Source organism: Cucurbita pepo, chromosome 18, assembly GCF_057944985.1.
Source record: "Cucurbita pepo subsp. pepo isolate OVF chromosome 18, ASM5794498v1, whole genome shotgun sequence".
Lineage (NCBI taxonomy): Eukaryota > Viridiplantae > Streptophyta > Magnoliopsida > Cucurbitales > Cucurbitaceae > Cucurbita > Cucurbita pepo.
The window spans coordinates 8,071,321-8,083,782 of NC_141815.1; the positions used below are offsets into that span (position 1 = coordinate 8,071,321).

The 12,462-nt window shown below is 40.1% G+C and overlaps 2 protein-coding genes across 2 annotated transcripts; both read left to right on the forward strand.

The window, feature by feature from the left end:
- The first annotated feature begins 76 nt into the window (after positions 1-76).
- LOC111779620 (TORTIFOLIA1-like protein 2) lies at positions 77-7,509 on the forward strand. Its single transcript, XM_023659705.2, has 8 exons — positions 77-549; positions 1,205-1,868; positions 2,638-2,832; positions 2,937-3,039; positions 3,118-3,770; positions 4,726-5,412; positions 6,281-6,446; positions 7,054-7,509. Exons 2-8 carry the CDS (start codon positions 1,215-1,217, stop codon positions 7,065-7,067), a joined length of 2,472 nt encoding a protein of 823 aa, XP_023515473.2. The 5' UTR covers positions 77-549; positions 1,205-1,214; the 3' UTR covers positions 7,068-7,509.
- A 742-nt stretch (positions 7,510-8,251) lies between these two features.
- CYP716A1 (cytochrome P450, family 716, subfamily A, polypeptide 1) lies at positions 8,252-12,416 on the forward strand. The gene is made up of 4 exons (XM_023661080.2): positions 8,252-8,858; positions 8,976-9,394; positions 10,632-10,819; positions 12,001-12,416. The coding sequence occupies exons 1-4, from the start codon at positions 8,323-8,325 to the stop codon at positions 12,307-12,309; spliced, it is 1,452 nt and encodes a 483-aa protein (XP_023516848.2). The 5' UTR covers positions 8,252-8,322; the 3' UTR covers positions 12,310-12,416.
- Positions 12,417-12,462: the final 46 nt, after the last annotated feature.

A 12,462-nucleotide genomic window follows, 5' to 3' on the forward strand; every position in this document is an offset into this window, starting at 1 on the left:
TAAAGTTGGGTCAAATTTTGAGATTTTTTTATATAGTTTGAAAAGGGAGGGCTATTATAATATAGGCTATTGGAAATCCGCCAAGTGGGATCCGCCTCTCTGATCCTTTCTCTGACTGCAATTCAAAATGGAAGCGCGAAACTCTCCTCTTAGCTGCGTGCTTTTCTCTTGGTGAGCCCAACGAGAAACCCACATCCCCAAATTGTCTAAACCCTTCCCCTTTCCTCCATTTTTTTTACTAACCCCTTTTCGTTTTTTCAAATTTTGAATTTCATCTCGATTGTTTCTAAATCCGCCATTGCCATTGATTTCTGTGCTCTTCTCTACAACCCCATCTTACTCTTCTTTGTTTCCCCAAATTCCATTTCCACATTCTTCGATCTGTTCGTGTTCTTGTTCTTGAAAAATGAAGCAAATCAAAGATGGGTATGCTACCCATTCATTCAAGAACAGTTCGTGTGTTTATTGGGGTTTCTGCTGATGCTTCTTTGATCCAGTTGGGGGAAGTGGAAGCTTTTGGAGGACGAAGAAATTTGAGAACATTACGAGGTTAGAAGTGCCATTTTTCTCAGTTTATATTGTTTTTTTCAATGTTGGAGATATCTGTGTGTTGAGCATTGAGGAGTCATCTCCATTGGTATGAGGTCGGGGAAGCCCAAAGCAAAGCCGTGAGAGCTTATGCTTAAAGTGAGCCATATCATATCATTGTGGAGAGTCGTGATTCCTAACATGGTATCAGAGTCATGCCCTTAATTTAGCCATGTCAATAGAATCCTCAAATGTCGAACAATGAAGTTGTGAGTCTAAAAGGTGTAGTCAAAAGTGACTCAAGTGTCGAACAAATGGTGTACTTTGTTCGAGGACTCCAGATAAGGAGTCGAGCCTCGATTAAGGGAAGGCTGTTCGAGGACTCCATAGGTCTATAGTGTACTTTGTTCAATGGGAGAATTGTTGAGAGGGAGTCCATCTCCATTGGTATGAGGCCTTTTGGAGAAGCCCAAAGCAAAACCATGAGAGCTTATGCTCAAAGTGGACAATATCATACCATTGTGGAGAGTCGTGCTTCCTAACCATACACATGATATACACTTTTTGAGTTTGAGTCATTAGGATTGTAGTGGCATTTCTTAGATTTTGTTTGTCTTTTAAGGTTTCGTGTTGAAAACTGTCTAATTAGTAGCATGTTTTTTTTGAAAAAAATAAGGTAATATAACATGATGAAGACACAAGGATATGTTAAAGGAAGAACAACAACGAAGGTTACTGCACAACAGTTAGTTTTTGAGTTGAAACAGAAGGTGGTTCTTGCACTAAACAAGCTTGCAGATCGAGACACTTACCAAATTGGGTTTGATGAGCTTGAAAAAACAGCTGAATGCATATCTCCTGACATGATTCCCCCTTTCTTGTCCTGTATTTTGGACACGGATTCGGAGCAAAAGAGCTCAGTTCGACAGGAGTGCGTTCGGCTAATGAGTACACTAGCCAAATTCCATGAAGGTCTTATTAGGCCTCACCTTCGTAGAATGGTTAGCAGCATTGTGAAACGGCTAAAGGATCCTGATTCTGGTGTGAGGGATGCGTGTGTAGAGACATGTGGAGTTTTAGCTTCAAAATTGATTAATGTTGGGGATGAGAGTGATGATGTTTTTGTTACTTTGGTTAAACCAATCTTTGAAGCGTTGGGGGAACAACATAAGCAAATGCAATCAGGTTCAGCTTTTTGCTTGGCAAGGATTATTGACAACACTCGGGATCCGCCCGTTTCGATTTTGCAGCGGATGTTGGCAAGAACCACAAAGCTACTTAAGAATCCTCACTTCATGGCAAAGCCAGGTGTGATTGATTTGAACAGAAGTATTATCCAGGTTAGTAGCTTTCTGATGCTTGTTGTTGCATGTTTGTTGGTTCTTACTCTAATGTTCACTATGAATGTGTCGTGTACAATAATGTTCAAACAAAAACAATCTTTTATTACCTCAACCTTCTATTTATGATAGTATGGAGTAATGAAATAAGTGGCAATTGTTTATAAACTGGTCTTATGGTGTGTGAGATCCTACATCGGTTGGGGAGGAGAACGAAGCATTCTTTATAAGGGTGTAGAAACCTCTCCCTAGTAGATGCGTTTTAAAAACCTTGAGGGGAAGTCTGAAAGGGAAAGCCCAAAGAGGACAATGTCTGCTAGCGGTGGGCTTGGGCTGTTACAGATGATATCAAAGCTAGACATCAGGCGATGTGCCAGCGAGGAGACTAAGCTCCAAAGGGGGGTGGACACGAGGCGGTGTGCTAGCAAGGACGCTGAGCTTCGAAGGGGGTGGATCGGGGGTCCCACATTGATTGGAGAAGGGAACGAGTGCCAGCAAGGACGCTGGGCCCCGAAGGGGGGTGGATTGTGAGATCCCACATCGGTTGGGGAGGAGAACGAAGCATTCTTTATAAGGGTGTAGAAACCTCTCCCTAGCAGACACGTTTTAAAAACCTTGAGGGAAAGCCCAAAGAGGACAATATCTGCTAGCGGTGAGCTTGGAAGGTTACACAATGCTTATGCTTCAAAGATTGTTTCATTTGGGAAATTTTTGTAAAGCTTTATAAGAAAGTTCACAAAATATGATTCCATTTCACTATGTATTACAGGCTGGGGGTGCTTCAAATCAAAATGTTCTCTCTGCTGCAATGCTTGGCATCCAAGAAGCTCTCAAGAACAGTGATTGGACGACTCGAAAAGCTGCTTCCATTGCATTAGGTGAAATTGCAGCAAGCTGTGCGTCCTTCGTCGGGTCTTTTAAGGCATCCTGCATTCGCTCCCTCGAATCATGTCGATTTGACAAGGTTTATGTCCACACCATACATAAATACATCGAAAAAATGAACTGACAACCACAGTTCCACATAATTAGGAAACTAAAATTTCATAATTGTCATGTTTCTGATAGGTGAAGCCAGTTAGGGACATTGTACTCCAGACCCTTCAGTATTGGAACAACATTCAAGGGCCAGACACTCCTGAACCCTCAGAAGCTGGTTCATCCATTAAAGGTCTATTGCTCAATTCTTGATACCACTATTTCCATACCTTTTTACCTTGTATTTACTTCTGTTTCACGCTTTGCACAGAAAACCTTTGTGGGGGTGACTTCAGTGATGTTACTAGTTCAATGGAACATGGAAAGAAGGATGCTGCCATTAGGAAAGTAGGCGTGGGCTCTACAAGAGGGAGGATTCCACTAAACATGAGAAAAACCTGTCCAAGTTATTTGGAGAACACACAGCATTTCAAAGCAAATGATTGTCATATTGAAATAGCTGTTCCACAAAAGCGCAACCAGTCATTATCAGGATTTCACACAGAGGAATCTGAAGGGAGTACTGTCACAAAGACATTTCAAGGAGTGAGCACTGATGTTACAGACATTCAAGATGTTGAATATGATTATGTCAGAATGGATGACAGACAAGAATGTTCTTCTGTGTCCAGTTTTTTACCTGGTCGGGAATTCGGAACGGTTTGTTGTGAGAGTCTTGAAGACAGCAGTGTGCATAAGTCAACTGATAGAAGTAAGCGATTTGTCAATGAAGGGGTTTGTAGTGAGGAACAAATGTACTCGACACCGGTGACGGATCGTAGAAGTCTTGAGTCCGTGGTCACAGAGTCTAGTTGTCGAATTGTACAAGAATGTGACTCGGAAGTTGCAAATGATATGGTCTGCATTCGAAAGCATCTCCTGGAAATTGAAAACAAGCAGTCCAACTTGATGGATTTATTCAAGGTAAGACTTCAAGGAAGCACTTAATACTTTGTTGCTTTGCCTGCGGATAGACTATATGGAGTTCCATGATGTACCTAGAACGCATTATATTAGATAAACTTTTTGAAGTACTAATTTAATGGATAGGTTGATGTGGTTGTGAGGTAGGCATGTCTATCCTGTAAGTTGTTCTGTGAGATCCCACATTGGTTGGAGAGGGGAACGAAGCATTCCTTATAAAGGTGTGGAAACCTCTCCCTAGTAGACACGTTTTAAAACCGTGGGGTTGACGGTGATACGTAACGGGTCAAAGTGGATAATATTTGTTATCTGTGGGCTTGGGTTGTTACTAATGGTATCAAAGGCAGACACTGGTGTGATAGTGAGGACGCTAGCCGCCCCCAAGTGGGGTGGATTGTGAGATCCCACATTGGTTGGAGAGGAGAACGAAACATTCCTTATAAGGGTGTGGAAACCTCTCCCTAGTAGACATGTTTTAAAACCGTGGGGTTGACGGTGATACTTAACGGACCAAAGTGGACAATATCTATTAGCAGTGGGCTTGGGCTGGTACAAATGGTATCAAAGCTAGACACCGAACGGTGTGCTAGCGAGGATGTGGGCTCCCAAGGGAGGTGGATTTTGAGATCCCACATTGGTTGGAGTAGGGAACGAAACATTCCTTGTAAGGGTGTGAAAATCTCTCCCTCGTAGACGCGTTTTAAAACCGTGAGGCTGACGGTGATACGTAACAGACCAAAGCGAACAATATTTGCTAGCGGTGGGGTTCGGCTGGTTTGTTTCTACATGGTTTGTTAACGTGCCTGACAATGATTCACAGGCACATACTTGTCCTCACAAATGGGCACAAAGGAAGTTTTCTGCTGTATCCTATGTATGAAATATCTTTTGTTCTTCTCCTGTTCTTCCTAATAAAGATCAATCTGCTGCTTCTTCTCTGTGAAACTGATTCCAGGAGTTCACATCGGGCGTAATGGACAGCTTATCAATGATACAATCAAGGGTCGTGGGACTAGAACACGTCGTTTACGGATTATCTCAGGATCTTTTGAATGGTAATAGGCCTGCTGATCATTCAAACTCAAAGTTCATGAAGCAGAACCAAAGCTTGAATTCTCCTAGGCTTTCGACGTGCACTCCGAGGTCATCGGTTGATATTCCAAGCAGACAGTCTTCGTTATCGTCGCTTAAACATTCTAGCATATGGGATGAAAACGTTGCTGTTAGGAGCCGGTCGAGTAATGCAACTAAACATGGACCTGATATTTGGAGAAGGGCTAATCCAGTCAAGAAGCCTCCTGAGAAGGATCTTCAGGGAATACAAAACAGTAGCAGCCGTCACTTGGGAAAGACCAATACAGTGTTTTCTTCATTCCCCAGTGCTAATGTTAGACAAGTTTCAGATGGAAAGAACAGCATTTCGAGACGTGTGTCGGGTTTCCTATGTCAAGGTGATGTTGATGCAGCATACATGGAAGCCTTGCGTTCGGGTGATGAAGTTGTTCTGTTTGAGCTTCTTGATCAAACAGGGCCTGTTCTTGAATGTTTGTCAACTAAAACTATCAGCAATATCCTTCGTATATTGGCATCATTCCTTCCTGAACAAAGATTTATTCGCTGTATAATACCATGGTTGCAGCAGGTAAATTTTCAAACTTTTCCGTGATTATGATCTGTTCCATATTAGGGATCACGACCCTCCACAGTGGTATGATGTTGTCCACTTTGAGTATAAGCTCTCGTAGCTTTACTTTTAGTTTCCCCAGAACGCGTTATACCAATGGAGATAGTGTTCCTTACTTATAAACTCATGATCATTCCCTTAATCACCCAATGGTGGGACTCAGTCTTCCTTGAGGCCTATAGTGCTCTCGAGCAACCTCCCCTTAATTGTGGCTCGACTCCTTTCTCTAGAGCCCTCTAACAAAGTACACTCTTTGTTCGACACTTGAGTCATTTTTTTACTACACCTTCGTGATACCATGTTAGGAATTATGACCCTCGAACAAATTACACCATAGGACCTTCCCTGAGACCTATGGAGCTCTCGAACAACCTCCCCTTAATTGAGGCTCGACTCCTTTCTCTGGAGCCCTTTAACAAAGTATACCATTTGTTTGACACTTGAGTCACTTTTTTACTACACCTTCGAGGCTCACAACTTCTTTATTCGACATTTGAGGATTCTGTTGACATGGTTAAGGGCATGACTCTCATACCATGTTGGGAATCACGACCCTCCACAACGGTATAATATTGTCCACTTTGAGCATAAACTCTCATGACTTTACTTTTGGTTTCTCCAACAGGCCTCGTACCAATAGAGATAGTGTTCTTTACTTATAAATCCATAACCATCCTTTTAATTAGCCGACGTGGGACTCCCTCTCAACCATCCTCGACATTCCAATTATCTCGGAAAATTTTGCTACTTCGAATTATTGGAGAGGTTCGTGTTTGTTGTGGACTAAATTCTGATTCACTGGTCTGTTTGTCATGTAATGCTACAGGTAGTTGATTTGAGCACAATCCATGGGGCAAATTCTCTCGGACTCTCAGCCAAAGAAAGACACGAATTTGCACTTGCCATCCAGGAGGCTTCAAAAAGTGAACTTTCTAATCCTGCAGAAACAAGACTTGTCACTCGGCTAGCAACAAAACTGTGCTATATATGGGGTAAATTTATTCATAGTATACACTGTCTTTTGTTTTGTTGATCTTCATTGGTTCTATGAGATCCCACGTCGGTTGGGGAGGAGAACAAAACATTCTTTACAAGGGTGTAGAAACTTCTCTCTAACCGACGCATTTTAAAAAATCTTGAGGGAAAACCTGAGAGGAAAAGCCAAAGAGGACAATATCTGATAGGGGTGGGCTTGGGCCATTACAAATGGTATCAGAGCCAGACACCGGGTAATGTGTCAGCGAGGAGGTTGAGCCCTGAAGGGGGTGGATACAAGGCGGTGTGGATTAGGAAAGGGAACGAGTATCAGTGAGGACACTGGGCCCCAAAGGAAGGGGGGAGAGTGGATTGTGAGATCCCACATCGGTTGGGGAGGAGAACGAAACATTTTTTATAAGAGTGTGGAAACCTCTCCCTAGCATACGCGTTTTAAAAACCTTGAGGGAAAGCCCAAAAAAGATAATATCTGCTAGCGGTGGGCTTGGATGGGCTATTACAAGTTCATTGAGATCGTATCTAGTTTGTGCTAATGTGATAAAGAACTGTTTGTAGTGAAGATCAAGAACTGTTTTATGAACAATGTCATCTCTGTTTGAATAGGGCAATGCTCGTGATGGCAGGCGGCAAGTCTCAGTGGCAAGTCCATGTTTCCAAAGATTTCGACACTGGATTTCAGGTAAGTGTTTATTCAATGGAGATAGGAAGCTTGGACTTCAAGAAACAGTACATTTGTAGTTTAGAGCGTTTCTTCTTTCTGTAAGTTGATTCTTAGGCTGCAGCTGAATTCGAATGGAATTTCATCATTTGTCTCCGATCTTCGTAAGAGTTTTCGTGTATAAATTAGTGTTTCGAATGAGCGGTTTCGTATAGGTTGACTTATGTATGTCTGCTTTTGTTCGCATTATGAGATGCTAAGGTGTATCATGTATGAAATACTACGAATAGGTAAGAACGTGTCATAGAGAATTCATGTCCTACTATGTGCACATACAGTAAACCATGATTTTAAATGTCAGACTTCATGTATGTTGTATGTTACACGACATGAATTACTTCTCCCGTATGTTAAGTACAGTACAACGCACTTTTTTGTTTTTCGTTGATTTTCGACAGTGTGAACGTGTACAAGCTCATAGTTAGGCCGAGGGGTATGTAATACGAACTCACCTATAGGATTTATGCGTGAACCGTGTCTAGAGAAGCATTAAGTCTCTAACCTTACCTAAAAAAGAACCGTCCTAAAAAGTAGGTCCCACTGGTCCTGAAGCAGCATTTTTATATAGTCAAATTTTTAAATAGCAAAAATTTAAATAGCTTTTTAAATTTATGAATTTTTAAATTTAGAAACTAAATCCCAATTTATATTAAATTATATTATAAACTAACTTCTATCAATTAAATATTAAATTGAATACCAAATATTATTAATTAATTAATTTATGACTATGAACACCTTTTTATATTTATTTTATATAATATCATATCATTTATAATATATTGTATTAATTTAAAAAATAGGTTGAGTTTTATATTTATTATTATTATTATTATTCTACGTTTTAAAATTTTAAATTCATGAAATTGAATGCAATATATTGTTTTCACATAAATTCATTTTTCATTGAAAAACATAAAATTATTTTTTTAGAAATAAAAATCATCCAAATAACCAAATAAAATATTTTCAGGCAAAAAATAATAATAATAATAATAATAATGATAATAATAAAATAATAATAAATAATATATATATATATAGAACAGTATAAAACGCCTTTATTTCGGCCTTTATATTTCCCACGAAAATATACCGATCTCCTTGTTTAGTTCAAAACCAGTGGAAGCTCAGAAAAGCTCCACAACGTAACAATGGCGGATTTCCTCATCTCTCTCTTAATCCTCTTCCTCTCCTTCATCTCTCTCACTCTCTTCGTCCTCTTTTACAAGCACAAATCCTTATTCTCATATCCCAACACTCCTCCCGGCGCCATTGGCCTTCCGATCATTGGCGAGAGCCTCGAGTTCTTATCCACCGGCTGGAAAGGCGAGCCTGAGAAGTTCATCTTTGATCGTTTGAATAAGTACAAGTCTGATATCTTCAAAACCTCCATCGTCGGCGTTCCGGCCGCCATTTTCTGCGGCCCTGCCTGCAACAAGTTCCTCTTCTCCAATGAGAATAAACTCGTTACTTCCTGGTGGCCGGATTCCGTCAACAAGATCTTCCCCGCTTCTACTGAGATCAACTCAAAAGAGTCAGCTATACGACTTAAGAAGCTCCTCCCGCGGTTCCTTAAACCGGAAGCGCTCCAGCGTTATATTGGAGTCATGGACGAACTTGCTCAACGCCATTTCGCTTCCTCCTGGGAGAACAGAGAACAAGTCCTCGTGTTTCCTCTAGCGAAAAGGTTAAAATCAAGCAATTACTAATCAATCGGATTTCGATTTCGATTTTGATTTCGTCTGTCGTTTTCTGTTTGATCGATTTCGTTTTCCGTCCTGATTTTCTTTTTCAACCGCTTTAGTTTCACATTCTCGCTCGCGTGCCGATTGTTCGTGAGCCTAGAGGATCGTATCCACGTCGAAAGATTGTCGGAACCATTCCAGAACATTGCGGCAGGAATCATATCGATGCCGATCGATTTGCCAGGAACGCCGTTCAACCGAGCGATTAAGGCGTCAAACTTCGTCAGAAAGGAACTACTCTCGATCGTGAGGCAGAGGAAATCGGATCTGGCTGAAGGAAAGGCGTCGCCGACGCAGGACATTCTGTCTCACATGCTTCTCACCTGCGATGAAATCGGACAGTACATGAACGAATCTGCTATCGCCGATAACATCCTCGGCTTGTTGATAGGCGGCCATGACACTACCAGTGCTGCATGCACCTTCATCGTTAAGTACCTCGCTGAGCTTCCTCAAATCTACGATGGCGTCTACAGAGGTAAGTTACCTATACTGAGCATTCATTTTACAAAATTTTAAAATCTCATGATTTTCTTCTTAGAATCAACAAAATGTGGAAGAGAATCTCTAACCGTTTTCTGAAATTTCTATCCGTAATGATTGTAATCGCCTAATCGGTATGGCGAATTTGCAATTTAACAGCGGATTGAAACTGTCCTAATCTTTTCTTTTGTTTCCTCTTAATTTATTTATTTATTTAAATTATACATAGTTTTTTCTCTCTTTTTAAAATGCTTTGGGGAGCTATACCATGTCCGTTTGGATCTAGCTTCTAGGGCAGTTACACATGCAAGCGTGAGCAATTGCCCACTCATTTGTAGAAATTTATATATTAAAATTAAGATTTTATTTTCCCCCTTTCTCCTCTTCGTTCAATATCAAAAAATTACTCATAAGAAATTTATTCTCTAAAACTTTTGGATTTATTTGTTTCTGTTTAAAACTTTAGAATATATCTAATTAATAGGTTATGAACTTGATCCATGTTAAATAAATGTAACGGTCTAGATCCATCGCTAGCAGATATTGTTCTTTTTCACACCGGTTTGTTCTCCTCTCCAACTAATATGGAACATCACAATCTATCTTCCTTCAGGCCCATCGTCCTCGTTGGCACTCTTTCTTTCCTCCCTCTATTCGATGTGGGATCGCCCCAAATCTACCCCCTTTGGGGCCAGCGTCCTTATTGGCGCACTGCCTCGTGTCTACCCCTTCAGAGAATAGCGAGTAGGCTGACACATTGTCCAGTGTCTGGCTCTAATACCACTTGTAACAGCCCAGATCCACCGCTGGCACTATCCAGTGTCGGGCTCTGATACCACTTGTAACGGCCCAAATCCACTGCTAGCAGATGTTGTCCTCTTTGGCTTTCCCTTCCGGGCTTCCCCTCAAAGCTTTAAAACACGTCTGCTAGGATAAGGTTTCCACACCCATATAAATGGTGGTTTGTTCCCCTCCCCAACCAACCTGAGACATCACATAAAACCCATTTTTTAGCCCGTGTGTTTGGTTGTTGTAAGATAACCTATTTATTTTTATTATAATTCAGTTATGTAATTTAGCCTTTTTTTTACTTTTTTCAATTTTAGATTATGGGAATTTTATTCACTGAATCCATATTTCATGAAAAATGGTCTGTTTTTGGATCAAAATTGTTCCACCAAATAAAAATATTATTGTTATTATTACTAATTTCAAATTTTGAATTTGAACAGAGCAAATGGAAATAGCAAAAGCAAAAGGCGCAGGGGAGTTATTGAAGTGGGAAGACATTCAGAAGATGAAGTATTCGTGGAACGTCGCCTGTGAGGTTCTAAGACTTGCTTCCCCACTTCAAGGTGCCTTTAGGGAAGCCATTAATGACTTCGTTTTCAGTGGCTTCTACATTCCCAAGGGCTGGAAGGTAATTTCCCCTCTTTCCTCCTCTACCTTAATATTATATATTTTTATTTTTTAAAAAATAGGTAATGTTTATTAAGCCAACAACAAAAAAAAAAAATAATAATAATAATAATAACCTAACCGTCTGAGGTCAAAACTTTAAACTTCTTTCTTTTCATTTATATCTAGTTGAAGTAAAAAAAAAAACTCACATGTAAATATGTTTTTTAAATTGGTCAGTTACAAATTTTACCAACTTTAAAAGAAAATCTTATGCTAAAGCCTATAGTCTACCCTACAATTTTAATTATCTGAGTTTTGAGTTTTGAGTTTAGGGTTTGTTGTAAGTTGGAATAAATATGTCATTGAATTAGTTCGTTGAATTTTTTAATTTTATGTTTTGTAAAAGCTCATATCCACCGCCAGCTATTGTTCTTCTTGGGCTTTCTTTCAAGGCTTTAAAACGTCTACTAGGAGAAAGTTTTCACACAGTTGTAAAGGGTGTTTTGTTGTCCTCCCAACCAATGTGTGACATCAGCCCAAATAGGACAATATTTGCTAGCGGTGGATTTGGACTGTTACAAATGGTATCAGAGGCAGACACTGAACGATGTACCAGCCTTCTCGCTATTTTTTGAAGGGGGATAGACATGAGGCGGTGTGCCAGTAAGGACGCTGGCCCCAAAGGGGGTGGATTTGGAGGGAGTCCCACATCGATTGGAGAAAGGAACGAGTACCAGCGAGGACGCTGGGCTCCGAAGGGAGATGGGTTGTGATGTCTCACATTGGTTGGGGAGGAGAACAAAACACAGGGTGTGGAAATTCTCCTAATAGACGCGTTTTAAAGTCCCCTCAAGGGAAAGCTCAATGAGGACAATATCTGTTAGCGGGCTGTTAAAAAGCATTTAATAACAAAATTCTTAAGCTTTCATTTTTGTATCAAATACGTTTTAGAACAACCCTATTGACACAACTTTAAAAACTCGTGAAATCATTGAATTAAGAAAACAATGCAACTATATTGCATCTTTTCAGTCACAATGTGGATAATGCTTTTGTACTATTGAATGCATTAGAGAAAAATGGTAAAAATGTCTAGAATTCGAATATGTATTTATTAGATATTAGAAGACGAACAGGGCGAAATCACGTTGTTATTATTATTTAGTATCCTTACTGAATAACCTTATTGTTTGGTTTCAGCTATATTGGAGTTCAAACTCAACACACAAAAACCATGCGTACTTCCCAGAGCCCTACAAATTTGATCCATCGAGATTTGAGGGCAATGGCCCTGCGCCCTACACCTTTGTGCCCTTCGGCGGAGGGCCAAGGATGTGCCCTGGAAAAGAGTACGCCAAGCTCGAGATTCTCGTCTTCATGCACAATTTGGTGAAGAGATTCAAATGGACAAAGCTCATGGACAAGGAGAAGATCATTGTTGACCCATTGCCAATCCCTGAGAAAGGTCTGCCCGTTCGCCTTTTTCCTCATAAATATCTCTCTCTTTAGCTATTACCTTCCATTTGCTTTATTTTCTGTGCCATCATCTTTTTTTTTTTTTTTTTTTTTCAACTTGCTTTCGTGAGATTATGAATAAATCGTCATAATATATATATATATATATATATATATATATATATATATATATATATATATTTCCCT

Excerpts from the sequence above, each read along its gene's own strand:
- LOC111779620 (XM_023659705.2), top strand. The coding sequence starts at position 1,215 with ATGATGAAGACACAAGGATATGTTAAAGGAAGAACAACAACGAAGGTT. Across the intron at positions 2,833-2,936 it reads AATCATGTCGATTTGACAAG|GTGAAGCCAGTTAGGGACAT; the intron begins GTTTATGTCCAC and ends TGTTTCTGATAG. Across the intron at positions 3,040-3,117 it reads AGCTGGTTCATCCATTAAAG|AAAACCTTTGTGGGGGTGAC; the intron begins GTCTATTGCTCA and ends CGCTTTGCACAG.
- CYP716A1 (XM_023661080.2), top strand. The coding sequence starts at position 8,323 with ATGGCGGATTTCCTCATCTCTCTCTTAATCCTCTTCCTCTCCTTCATC. Across the intron at positions 8,859-8,975 it reads GTGTTTCCTCTAGCGAAAAG|TTTCACATTCTCGCTCGCGT; the intron begins GTTAAAATCAAG and ends CAACCGCTTTAG. Across the intron at positions 9,395-10,631 it reads CTACGATGGCGTCTACAGAG|AGCAAATGGAAATAGCAAAA; the intron begins GTAAGTTACCTA and ends GAATTTGAACAG.